This window comes from Cryptomeria japonica, chromosome 4 (assembly GCF_030272615.1).
Source record: "Cryptomeria japonica chromosome 4, Sugi_1.0, whole genome shotgun sequence".
NCBI lineage: Eukaryota > Viridiplantae > Streptophyta > Pinopsida > Cupressales > Cupressaceae > Cryptomeria > Cryptomeria japonica.
The window spans coordinates 230933936-230947366 of NC_081408.1; the positions used below are offsets into that span (position 1 = coordinate 230933936).

General features: G+C 32.8%; 1 protein-coding gene across 1 annotated transcript; it reads right to left on the reverse strand.

Moving 5' to 3' along the window:
• Positions 1 to 11111: 11111 nt before the first annotated feature.
• On the reverse strand, positions 11112 to 12557 carry LOC131027267 (DELLA protein GAIP-like). Its single transcript, XM_057957282.2, has one exon. The coding sequence runs from the start codon at positions 12555 to 12557 to the stop codon at positions 11112 to 11114; it is 1446 nt and encodes a 481-aa protein (XP_057813265.2).
• Positions 12558 to 13431: the final 874 nt, after the last annotated feature.

Below are 13431 nucleotides of genomic sequence, written 5' to 3' on the forward strand. Positions count from 1 at the left end.
CAACACCAACAACATACACCATTTGATCTAAACCAAATTATCAGATTTGACATCAATGACAACAATGATAGTATTCACACAAGTCTAATAACATATACATATATCTTCAATGAAATTGTATTTTTATTTATATACATATATATTGATGTTTATGTGACATATTCTTGAAATCTAGTGATAACCGTACTATGTGTGTGCGTGTTTCCATGCATGTGTGTACATATACATATACATAATCAATGGAAGTTTAATTGTGTTGTATATAGTTTGAAAGCAAAGCATCAATAACATTTATGAACAAGAAAACTTGACATAACTAATTTTTTTTGTTGCTATAATATTTCACAATGTGCATGACATATTCCGCCACCTACAAAATTTCATGAATATGGATGCAGTTTTTAAAATAACATAAAAAATTGTTTATTTATTTGACAGTCTCCATAATTACTTCACTCTATAAAGCCATAGAGTACGTGACATTGAATCCCTATACATTACATTTGAAATATGTAGGAAAAGTGTTTGTTATATTCACGTGCCCAAAATATTTAATGAATATAAACAAGGGCTGTAGAATAAGACCACACAATATTCTAATCTAAGTATTTCATAGTGGATGTGATTGTTTCACCATATAAAGTCATAGTTCTTGGTAGTGAAACCTTAGGAAATGTAAATCTTTACCCTGAAAATTTCGTAAATATAAATGGGGGTTTCACAATAATTTGGAAAAAAATCTAATATAAAGGGGGCCTAAAGACGATGCCTGCATCATAGAAAAAAAGCATGATCATCCAAGGCGGCTAAGGGCACCATGCTACACAAATCAAAAGCAAAGAGATGCACTCAGTATGGAATTGAGGAAGACCATTCACTCTTCTCAACTCACTTCAGGAGAGCTCACTCAAGTTTCCTTCCTAATCTTGAGTTGGATGTTTAAGAACAACATTATTATTGTAGATATAAGTTTCTCGATAAAAGCTTTGTGTATATTTATCCTCACTTTTTATCCTAAAACTTGGATCTGCAATTTTTGAACTGTGGAAAACTTACCATCTAACATTATCATTATTCAACAGGTCCTCTTGAAAAGGAAAGGTTCACAATATATGCGCATCATCTTCTCGAAAGAAGAGATAGATGAGCCGGCAAAGAAAGTTGCTGTCCATATATTATCGAAGCCAGGTAAAATATGCTTTCGACGGTAAAGAGTGCGCAGAATAATCAGACAGACAAGAGGAAAACATGTCCATAGTTAAATACTCTGATCCTCTCCAGACAAACAGATTTGAACAATACAACTTTTAGAGGATCTAGTCAAACCGAAGAAATAATCATCTACTATTTTTGTTAACTAATAAAAGGTTGTTCGTCGCTATTCTATTGATAATCTAATATTTTGTTTAAAAAAATGTTATTTTTAGTATGTTTTCAACTGTTACTGATGTTAACCAAAATAATTGTTATTGATTGTATGTTTCCAGTTGCTATTGATGTTATGATGCTGTTGTTGCCAGATTGTCATAGTTGTTTGGGTTGTTATATTTCTATTATATTTGGTGGTGGGATTTCTCTGATACCTTTTATTTGTAGCTTCTGAGCTGTAATGTTTCCCAGTTGTGCGACCATATTGGCTGCTCTTTCTTATATATTAAATTTTTGCTACTTGGCTAAAATAAACTGCAGCGAACCAAATACAAATTTATATGATATATTCAAATGATTTGAACACTGGAGTGTCGAGTCAAATCCTCTTTCCAAAGGATCTTGAATCGATCATACTGTGTCAATAGACAACACGCGTGCTGGGCTGTGTTTGCTAATCGGACGAGAGAAGTCTTTAATATCACGACAATGCGAGATATAAAAATGTGACTAGTTTTCGCTCATTAATAATCTTGAGCACAAGGAGAGAATTGTAGACATACGTAGGCTAAATATAATTGAAAAGAGGAGAAGACAAATAGAACGGTCAGTCTTAAATTCGGTACGTTAATCAAGATAGTAAGTATAGAAAATGTTAGTCAATTTTGATTGTTTAACTTTTTTAAGTCTAGAAGTATATTCTTAGTATGATCACATACATTAAGCAATATATTAAGTCTAGAAAATGTCAGTCAACTCTGAGTGTGTAACACTTTTAAGCCTGGATGTGTAAACTTAATATGTGTGGTATAAGCTTTTCCTAAAAGAACATGTCTTTGAGCACAATATTAGGCAATGTTGACAAAAAGAAAAAAATATACAATTATTTTTTATATTTTATGAATACTTTCTATTAAATTTCATATTAATCAAAGAGAAATAGTATAATATTCATACTTATATAAATATTATCATTTTGTTAATTTTACAATATATATGATATTGTTCAATTTATTTAGCTTCAATTTCATTCTAGATTATATATATTTGATTTTTTTTTTTAAATTATATATATAAATTCTTATTATTTAGTTAATTTAATTAATTTTAATTAATATTTTATTAAAACAGATTGCTTACCATGGGGTAGATCCATTTTATTAATATCAGAAAAAATATTACACTGCTTTACAATAGTTCTTGAGAGTATGCATAAGGACCCTACACACCTCGATGATTTGTAAATGCTTATTTTGAGTAGGAGTACGCATGATCTTGTATAATTTAACTAGATAAGTGTGGGTGGGTTTTTGCCACAGCCTTCTCCCCAACTACACTCCTAACTCCATACCTCTGAAATCTCCCTTGATTACAAAGATTTCTCTCAGTTGGTCTTCCATTGTGCATTGGTTGGAGTCGCTCTTTCATTATGTGATGGAAAGCAAAATGACATCCTTTGCAATGGAATTTACAGATGAACTCACCATTTCAGCATCTCACTCTATATTTCTTTCCTCTGCTCTCTACTTTTCTGTTTCTCTCCTTCTCGTTTGGGAATGTGTTTAATCTTGCCGTTTACGATTGAGAGACATCTTCAATGCCAGCTACCTTGGCATCCTGATCTAAAATTATTTTTAGTTCAGGCCAGATGTCAATATTGTCCTTTATTATTTCCGTTTAGTTTGTTTAATGGCTTTCTTAGACAGAAAATCTGCAGCTGTGTTGGCTTCTCGATATACATGCTTAAAAGAATATTCTTCTACTTGCTCAAGTACAAGTAAATCCTATCAATCCAAATTGAGAATTTCTAGGTCATGACATGTCATTTTGCAATTGCATTGATAGCTATCAAAGAATCCCCTTCCACATTTACCTGTCTAATGTTTTTTTTTCTGTTTGTAACTCTATACCCTCATGTAGGAATACAAATTTCTAGATCATTGTCCATTCACATCGGGATTTTCATTGCACACGCATACACAATTGATAATTTGTCATCATAAATGAGGAATCCAACCCTTAGAATCTCCAAGGTTATCTATTGAGGAATCATCAAAATTGAGCTTGAATGTGTCATTTTGGGAAAGTTTCCACTAAATTCTTTTCTTTTTTGATGTTTGTTTTATATTTTTAACTTTTCATATCATGAGGTGAGGCCAATTTTTAACCATTTTATTACTCTATGATGGAAAAAATTTGAATTGTCTTTGGACTAACTTTGTGTTCAAATGTTTTGATATATTGATTTCTATTTGTTTAGAAGTGTTCTCCATGAAAGTTCTTTGTCATTAAATATTCTCTTGTGTTCATTCCTTCCATTGTTGTCATATTATTTGTGGTGGCAATTCAGTCCATAATCCTTCCCATGTGGACCCTTTATACATTTAAAGTGATGCCATAAAGAGACTTTTAATATCATTCAGGAGTGGTCATACCATTCTAATTTACTTGTGAACACTCTTGAGCCACCTCACATTCTATCACTAGGTGATTTATCATCTTTTTCAATTCCTTGCAAATAACACATCTTTAAGGACCCTTGATACCTATTTTTTTAATTCTTTATCCTATTAAAATCCTTTCATAAATTGCAGTCCATGGAAAAGTCCCAGCCTTCAATAGTGCATTTTTTCCCAGCATAGTTATTTTTGCTTATTATGAAAGTTTATTCTGATTTAGTAACAACATAACTAGTTCATATAGAGTAAGAGGTGGAATTTTCAACACTCCATATTATCTTATTGTTTTCATTAGTTAGTATAATATTTCATTTATCTTGTTTAGCTTTAAGAAGAGCTCTGTGTATTAGTTCAAAAAACTCAAATTGTTTATACTTATAATTGGGGACTCCATTTAAAAATGTTGCTTGTAATGTATGAAAAGTAGGGTTTCACAAGTTAAGCAATTTAAACTAGGAAATCCACTTATTTTCACAAACGACATTAAAAGGAGATTAAATTAAATAGATCTAACCTCCATTATATTAAAAAGAGAGTTGAATATTGATTGAATTGTGTTATTTTTATTTGAGTTGAAGATGAAATTGAGAGAGTGCAATTTGGAAGCTATATCTAGGGTGAATGATAGAGAATTCACATCAAACAATAGGAACAACAAGTTAGAGATATAGATTGTAGGCATAGAGCTAAGTCTAAGAAAAAGAAACAAAGAAGCACTTGTGACAACAAATTCAATCTGAAAGTGCAAGACCATGTGACTCTAGGCATCTCAATCCCTAATGTCAAATGATGAAAAATAGGAATCTTTCAAAATTAGTATGTTTCTCAAAGTCTATTCCTAGAATTTTATCAAAAAAGATTGAGACCATGTGGCTTTGGGTGACCTAGTCCTTTGATTTTTGCCTCTGCAAAAGTCAAAACTAATCGTCATTGTCTCCTTTGCTAGAATATCCATCACTGGATCTTGGATTTGTCACCCATACATATAAAGAAGGTAAATGGTGTTGTTGATATGGTTTGAGTTAGGTCAAACCTCAATTTTTAAAATAACCCTTGAGTTGAAAATTTTAAATGGAATCGACTAGATTGAAAAGCTTGTCTTTTGATGGCAAGGCTAGATCTAAATTGGAAATATTTGAATTGGAACTTGATACCTTAATGAATCTTGCATTGAAATATTCATTTCAAGGTTGTTAATATCATGTAGGATGTTTTAATAAAGTATTGATCATGGATACCATCATGAATGTTTTAAATTTGAACTTTGACCTATCCTTCCCTCCCTTAAAGTTGAGGATGTTTGATAGCTTGCTCAATTGAGTTTGCATAAGTGAAATTGGAAACTTGTAAAGAAATCCAAAAATGAGGGGTTTATGATTTCTTTTATACCTAAATACACCAAATACGTTTAAAATTTTGAGGCAAACCAACATGAATAATTTTTTCCTACCTTTGAAATGTGACCATTATAGGGTCCAAATTTGGGCCCCTTTTGGGAGGAACATGGTACCTAGGACATCCACCAATCAACTAAAATTTGAATAGGGTCCCACATAGCTAGGGAGGAAGCTATATTTAGGTAGGTATTTGCATAATCAAAATAAAATCAAGGCATGGGAGGATAGAATGGAAAAGTGGGACCTAGGTGAGGATGAAATTATGTAGGGATAAAATTTATGATGCTACATCTAGCCCTCAGCTTAGCAGGAGTATGAGCCTACATTCATACTCTTGGTAAAGTGCAAAGTAGGATTGAAAAATATTCATGCATTAAAGGAAAAAGACACACCAAGCCCACAAGCAATTAGTATCCTATTGATCTAATATCAAGATAAAAGGAGCAACAAATGAAGAGAAAAGAAAGTATGACTAAGCTAGCCTAGTAACACTTATGCTTACTATGAGTCATTCTGAGAAAGAAAATTTTGAATTGAAAAATTAGTTCAAAAGATCACAAGCAAAAGGCCCAATTTGCAAAGTAATCTAACTAGGTGAGTTGAATTGACTAAAAAAATGGGTAATGTAGCATTTACCAAACATGTCATGGTGTGTGATGAAATATGTACAAACCAAGTCTCTAAGTGTGTGCAGAAAGTATAAAAATGAGTAGAGTGTATGCCCCCATGTTAAAGCAATTGCATACACCTTAACAGGAGCAATAAATTTAAGGTAGTATACATTGAACCAAAATACAAGCACATTGCTACAATGATATGCCCCCAAGAAAGGAAAAATGAAAGGCAATGGTCACAAAACATAATGAGAGGGAACATAAGGATCCACTAACTACGGTCAGTATGGGTTTTTGATAAAATATGTATATCGAGTATAATTGAATTGAATTTGACCTCATCCCTTGAAGGTAGTGGAATTACACGTATAATGAAAGAAGAGCATATAATATGAACAAAAAAAAGTGTTTATGGATCAACATGGTAGAGACCAAAAAGAGATCCAAACACTTTGCATCATCCCCAATTAGGCAACTCAAAAGAATATTAATGGACAATAGCACAGATACGACATAACACTTATATTACATTTACAATAAATGATATACAAATAGAGGAATGACATGATAGATTTAGTCTCTTTATTACCTTATCCCAATGGAGCACCAAGGGTCATTGAAAGAAGTCCTAACATAACACAAAGACATATCAAGAAACATACAATGGCAGAAGCACATTATTTATAAGAAAACACACATAAGAATAAACAACATAGTTGAAGCTAGTCAAGCAAATCATCCACCTCTCAATCTTTCTTAACATAACATAGGTAGAAAGGATGTTGAATTCAAGTGGATGTGAGCAGAATCAGAATAAAATCAGGGAATGAGAGGCCAAAACACAAAAAAGATTCCTATGTGAGGACAATAATGTCTAGCAATAAAAGTTATGAAGCTACATTATTTTTAAGTCATTTTTAACTTCACCTCCATAAACTATCATTATGGGTTGAATGAAATTTCTTAGCTCGAGGATGGAATCCATGGGAGAAATTCATAACTCTCAATCTCCAATTTTTTATGATAGATGACTTTTAATTATTTCTTTGATTTTGATTATGAAATTCCATAGGGCAGATCCCCTTGGAGGATTGGCTATTGTGATTATTATGTTTGGCTCATCCATATCCAAGTATTTTTCTCTAAAAAATTTACTCCATAGAGTCTTTAGCTATTGGTAGATTCTCCATAAAAGATTTTCTCCTAGTGCCTTATTACACAGTTGTGTTATGAATATTAACACCAATGTTTTGTTTATCCTTTGTCACTTTGTCCCATGCGAGTAATGGAATTCAACTTTTCTCATTCAATCCTTCCCATAAAAAACTCTTTGTTGAGCATGTGAATTCTAATGTGCTCGATTGATTAGCTCTAAGAAAGATAAATCATATATGGCAATAGCTGAAATGATAGATTGGATTATTGTGATCCTTTGTGCTATCATGAGTCATCTCCCATTTCGGCCTTCAATTTTGCTTACACATTTATCTATCATAGGCTTCAATGATGACCATTTGCAACTCTAGCAAAAAAAAGTATTTCCAAATGCATTAATGGGAACTTTTCTATATTTAAAGCCAATATATTGGAGATCCTCCTTTGTAGTTCTTTTTGAGTTTTAAAGAATAAGAAACTTGACTTTTCTTTGTCCATTACTTGCCTCGACACTTCACTATAATCTACCAGTGTATTGCTCATGTTTTTTTCCTCCTTTACCATTGATGCACCATAGAAAAGGGTATCATCTACAAACATTTGATGTGCAAAGGGTAGTAAGTTTTGTAATACCTTTAAATCTTCCCATAATCTGCATTTGCTTTCATCTGAACTTCCCCTCTTAAGACATTTGCTAAGATAACAAAGAGGAACGAGGATAATGGATCGCCCTTCCTTATTCCTTTTCCACATTAGAAGAATTCATTTGGAGTTTATTTTATTATCATCAAATATCTAGGAATATTATATGTTTCTATATATCTAATCATTCCATTTCTTATCAATGTAAATTTCTCCATTAGGTTTCACTAAAAATCTCCATTTCACCCCATCATGGGCCTTGATTACATCCAACTTGGGAATCATACCTTTCAAATTCAATTTATGAATCAAGTACATCACTTATTCAATAATGGTTATTCTATCCACTATGTTCCTCCTAGGAACAAATTCACTCTATTCCTGATAAATCAATTTTGGAAGGAGAGTTTTGAGTCTATTTTCCATTACTTTAGCAATTATTTTGTGTATTTAATTGCATAGAGAAATAGGCCAGTAGTTACAGAGAGTAGTACAGTCTCCATTTTTGGGTATGATTGCTATATTATTGTTATTGAGATCTTTAAGAATAGTTGGTTTCATTGACTCTTCAACTGACTACCACACCTTATTACCCATGAAATCCCAACAAGTATAGTTAGAAATCCACTCAAGCTTGGAGCATTCTTTGGATTCAATTCCAAAGTATCTTTTTTTATCTCCTACACTTTTGTTGGGCCTACTACATAGTCATTGTCTTCCTCTGTAATTATCTTTAGGATGTTGTCTTGAAAGATATTTTACAATTTGTTAGCTGCCTCATCACCTCCAAGAAGATTATTAAAATCATCAACTACCAACCTCTGAATATCTAATATGTCAGTCGTGATAACATCATCTTCTTTCTTAAGTTGATAAATTTTATTAATTTCACATTTTTCCTTTTTCGTATAGTAGAAAAATTTAGTGTTTTGGTCTACCTCAGCTAGCCATGTTTCACTTGACTTTGACCTCGAGTAAATCTCTTCCTCTACTAGTATTTTTAATTCTTAGCTAACAATGATTTTTATTCATTTCATTCTATTCGTGTCATACTTTATTTGATTACCACTTCACTTAGCTCAACCATTTGTGCTTCAATCTTTGTTTTCTTTTTTAAGGAATTGCCAAAATCTTCCTTATTCCATATTTTTAATCTTTCAGTGAGTATTTCAAGTTTTTGTTGAAAATGTACATTTCCATTCTCCCCTATTGGCTCCTCCCACCAAACTATTATTTTTTAAATCAAATCCAAAGACCTCAACCAAATCATTTCAAAATAAAAATGTGACCTCGAATGTGTAGCATCTTTTATGATGTTTAGTTCTTCTAGATAATGACCAGATTATGGGGGTTAGGAAAATACTTGAAGATGGTAGGTTTCGCCAGTTCATCCCTGTTTTCTTTAATAGGAACATGTATAATCTTTGTGCAATATTAGTGAATCCACATAAGTGGTCATTCCATATATACAACCTATTCAATCGTTCACAATATATTAGCCCATTTTCCTTTACAAACATTGAGAAATATTTTTGAGATTGGGTGATTTGGCCCACTCTTCCCATTAATATTAATTAATTATTATTAATATTAAATATATTTTTTTATTAGTTTTTCGTTAAATTAATTAATAATTTTTGGTTTGTTTACATAAATAATTTTTTTTTTAATATTAAAATTTAATGGTTGTTGTATTTTTATTTAAATTTATATATGCAAGTTCATTAGGAAAGTTTTAATAAATTTATTCCGTCTCAGTTTTGTTTTCCTACTTAACATACATTTTTACTATTTAAATTTTATAAGAATAATTTTATACAAATCTATTTTGGATTAAATTAAGTAAAAAATGATGGTAAAGGTATCAAATATAAAAAGTATAGATTCTCTTCAATCTATTGTGAAGATCTATTTATGCATTAAGTCTGCTAACAATTTATGGATCTTTTATGATGACTAAATTTAACACTTACACATGATACTAAAAACAAGCCTAGTCAAGATAGTGTTTTAAATATTGTGAGACACTATACTCCATCGAAAATGATGGTAATGTTTTTATCTACCTAGACCATCTCCAACTGTTTGACACTACCTAATTAACTACAATCTAACATCAAAACCCTTAAAGATGACAATCTCTAGATAATATTCATCAAAATTATGTGAAACTATATTCAAGAATATGAAAATATTTACCAACTTGAAAATTACAATCTCTAGATAATATTCATCAAAATTATGTGAAACTATATTCAGAAATATGAAAATATTTACCAACTTGAAAATTCTCTCCTGTATCCTATTCTCTCCTCACAAAACTAGTTTTTTTCTCTTGCAACTTCACCAAAGTTTAAGAATGTTTAAATGACAACTAGTTTTTTTTTTTGTCTTTCTTAAATATATTACATAACATTCTTTCTTAAATTTTTAAATAATTAATATTTTAATTAAAATAAAAATATTCCCTTCTTAATTCTAAATAAATCTATCTTTATTTTACTCTCAAACTCAACATACATTTTGAAAGTTGTTGCACTTCAAGCTTCCACTTAGATACCATCCTGTTTCCATCTAATCCTTCATATTCTTTTCCCCACTTGTAACAAATGGATATCAGCAAAACATATATTATAATTGTACTCGTGTGCATAACACACCTAATCTACTATCTTCACTAAACTTCCTATTATCTTCAGATTCACTAAACTTCCTATTATCTTCAGATGCAAGTTATTGTATAAATCTACTCTATGCAGCGTCTTAATTTCTCACAACTTAATTTGTGCAACCCATTACCAAAAATTTGAATAAACTTACATATTTGATAATTTTTCTATTCTTAATTTTGTAAATAGTGTCACCATGCAAATACTTCATATGACTTCTTCAAATGTTGAATCTCACTTGCCTCGTGTACAAATCATTCTGAATCAATTAACATTGAGAAAACAATTCGTCAACATTCAAAATCAAAATCAACAGTCTGAAAAGATTCATGGACTGCTAAGAGTATGATTCGATTATTTTAAAGCTGCCAAACTATCTACTTTGAACATGGCTTTGCATGATAAAGCTAGACTTAAGTGCATAAACTTGTTGTGCAATAAAAATACATATCACAACATAAATAAGGCAACCCTGTAAGGACTTGGAATCAATACTCCTATCATCGTAGTGCGATGCTTTACTTTATTCCTCGTCCTTGTTTGGCTGTTTCTTTTAGAATAAGATGAAGCTATATTAATAATTTTTTAGATTATAGTTTTTCAATAATTTAATTGGCTCCATTTTTAAGATCTTTTAAGCTCCTCTGAAACATGAGATTAAAAAGAATACATTCATAGTAATCTGCTATACCATTAAGTACCATGGTCAGTAGAACAAAAGAACATATATGGCAGAAATTTGAAAATGAAATGCTTTCATTCAAAATAGAATGACCAGGCCTTCTCACTATACAACTCAAACCACATTCAACAACAAGTCCATGCAGATATTGCTTGTAATGGGGTCCCTTTCCACCCAACCATTATGGCAGATCCATTGGCCTCAAGAGTATAACATTCTGCGTGAGGAAATTGTCTCAGCAATAACCTGGCCTGATACCAAACTTGATGGCTGAAAGCCATTTCCGTCAATCCCGCGTGTCCAAAGAATTTTCTCCACACATCAGTTCTAACATGTCTAACCCTCCTATCGTTCCCCTCACAGGCTATCATATTCCTTATCTGGCTCCCACAGAACGCTTCTTCAAACTTGACCCTTTTAACATCATCTCTGTCTGGCAAGATCGCATCATAGGAGTCAAACCAAGTGCTGCAAGAGAAAAGTACCTCGATGAACCGCTTGTCGAAACAAGGAGAGTTGTGGTCAGCTTCAATTTCTGTACTCACCATTATCCTGGGCTTTAGTTTCTTTACCACATCCACAACACTCTGCAGAAGAACTGGCTTATATAACAGAGTTCTGAAAACAGAGGGAACATACACTGCAACTGCTTCACCAGGTTTAACGTCGAATAAACCTTCATGAATCTCCTCCATATCCGAGACCTTCACCATCTTGTATGAAAACGGAATCGCCGAAGACTTAGCGAACTCTTCAAGTCTTCCTCCACTATTTTTCATTTCTTGCCCATTCATCCCAACTGCTGTGATCTTGAGAAGCTCGAGCGGAGATGAAGGAGCTCTGAGGGCAAGACTCTGTATTAGAACTGTCCACTGGCACCCGGTTCGAATCCCCAGATCAATCACATGTATTTTTCTTGCATTTCCCACAGCCTCTATGATTGCCTGCACAGACGAGAATTGCACCAATTTCACAAAGGGGACCGCTCTAGCATAAAAAGCGACCGTGCTATAAATTTCATTCTTATCACAACCATTGTCGATGTTGTATGCAAAATCAAAGGCTTCTTTTGGAAGCTTATTAGACTTCTCGCTGATCTGGCGTTCAATTCTCTGCAGTAGAGCCCCGCTGAAGTAGTAGCCGATCCTCTGTATGGGATTCCCACACTGCGAAGAGAACTTTTGACACTGCATCAAAAGCCTGGATGCTTGATCATACTGCTTGTTGCTTATCAGTTCTGCAGAGGCGAACAGAAGATGGGCCAATTCTAGTCCTTTCTGGTCCTCGCTTGCAAGAGCAGGAGTGACAAAACAAGACTCGAATCCATCATAAGCGAAGCCTCTTATGTACCTCGTGCCCGCCAATTTTATGATTTCTTCAGACGACAGACCCGTTTTGTTTGTGGGCATCTCGCTGCCGAATTTGATCGGCAACTCGGTAAAAAAATTTAGGGGTACTGATACTTCATCCAACTTCCCTAGGGTACCATTATTCTGCTCGGTCTCATCGGCCTGGTAGATTTCTGAAAAAGAAAATTTCTGATAACCCAATATTGGAGAATACTGAGGCATTGTCGCCTTCGCCTGGTTTTCGTCTCACAGAAAGGAATTCACACTATGATATCACAAGAACGGAGAAATCAAGCATTTACAGCTGTTTTCGTTTTCTAATGAAACTTGGGGCACTTTGTTTTCACCATATATTTAACAATGTTTGTGGGTAACGGGACCCGTCGCAGGCAGCAGGTATCTAAGGATTGTTGTCCTGTACGATCCATACAAGCAAATAAAGTACAAATATTTATTTCAAGCCTATTAAATTCATTTAACACGCTTGGCAAAGACGGAACGTAACCCAAATTAAGAGATTCCGCGGGATCAGCCGTCTCCTCGAAACAACAATTTCTAAAGTTTTTTTAATACCCGGCTGGACACGTCTATTTTCTGAAATACATATATTTTTCCCCAACGCTGCACTCGCATCTCCAAACGTTTTTGAAAACAACATCCAGTAACATAAAAATCTGTAGAGGTCATGAATGAAATTCATGAAGCCTCACACAAGCAATATAATTTATATCTATTTATGTTGTTAGTGACAGTTTATAGTATCTGCATCAGGAAAGGCGAATACAATTTAGTATCGTTCAATTTTTTTGCTCATATTGTTGATGGTTCAAATTGGTGCATAATAGAGTGGCTTGTGCAGGCCTATGTGAAAGATGATGTTCTTTTATTTATTTTAATGAGTAAATGTTTTCTTCTGTTTTTTTTTTTTTTAAGAGTTTTGAGTTTTCAGATTACAAATAAGAGATCTTATGTGTAATATAAACATTCAGCAATAACATTCAAGTGGGGTTTGACCTTTGGTGACAAAAACTATAACAACAAATTAATCATCATTGTTGAGAAGTGATGCATGAACTTCACCACCATACTATTCACC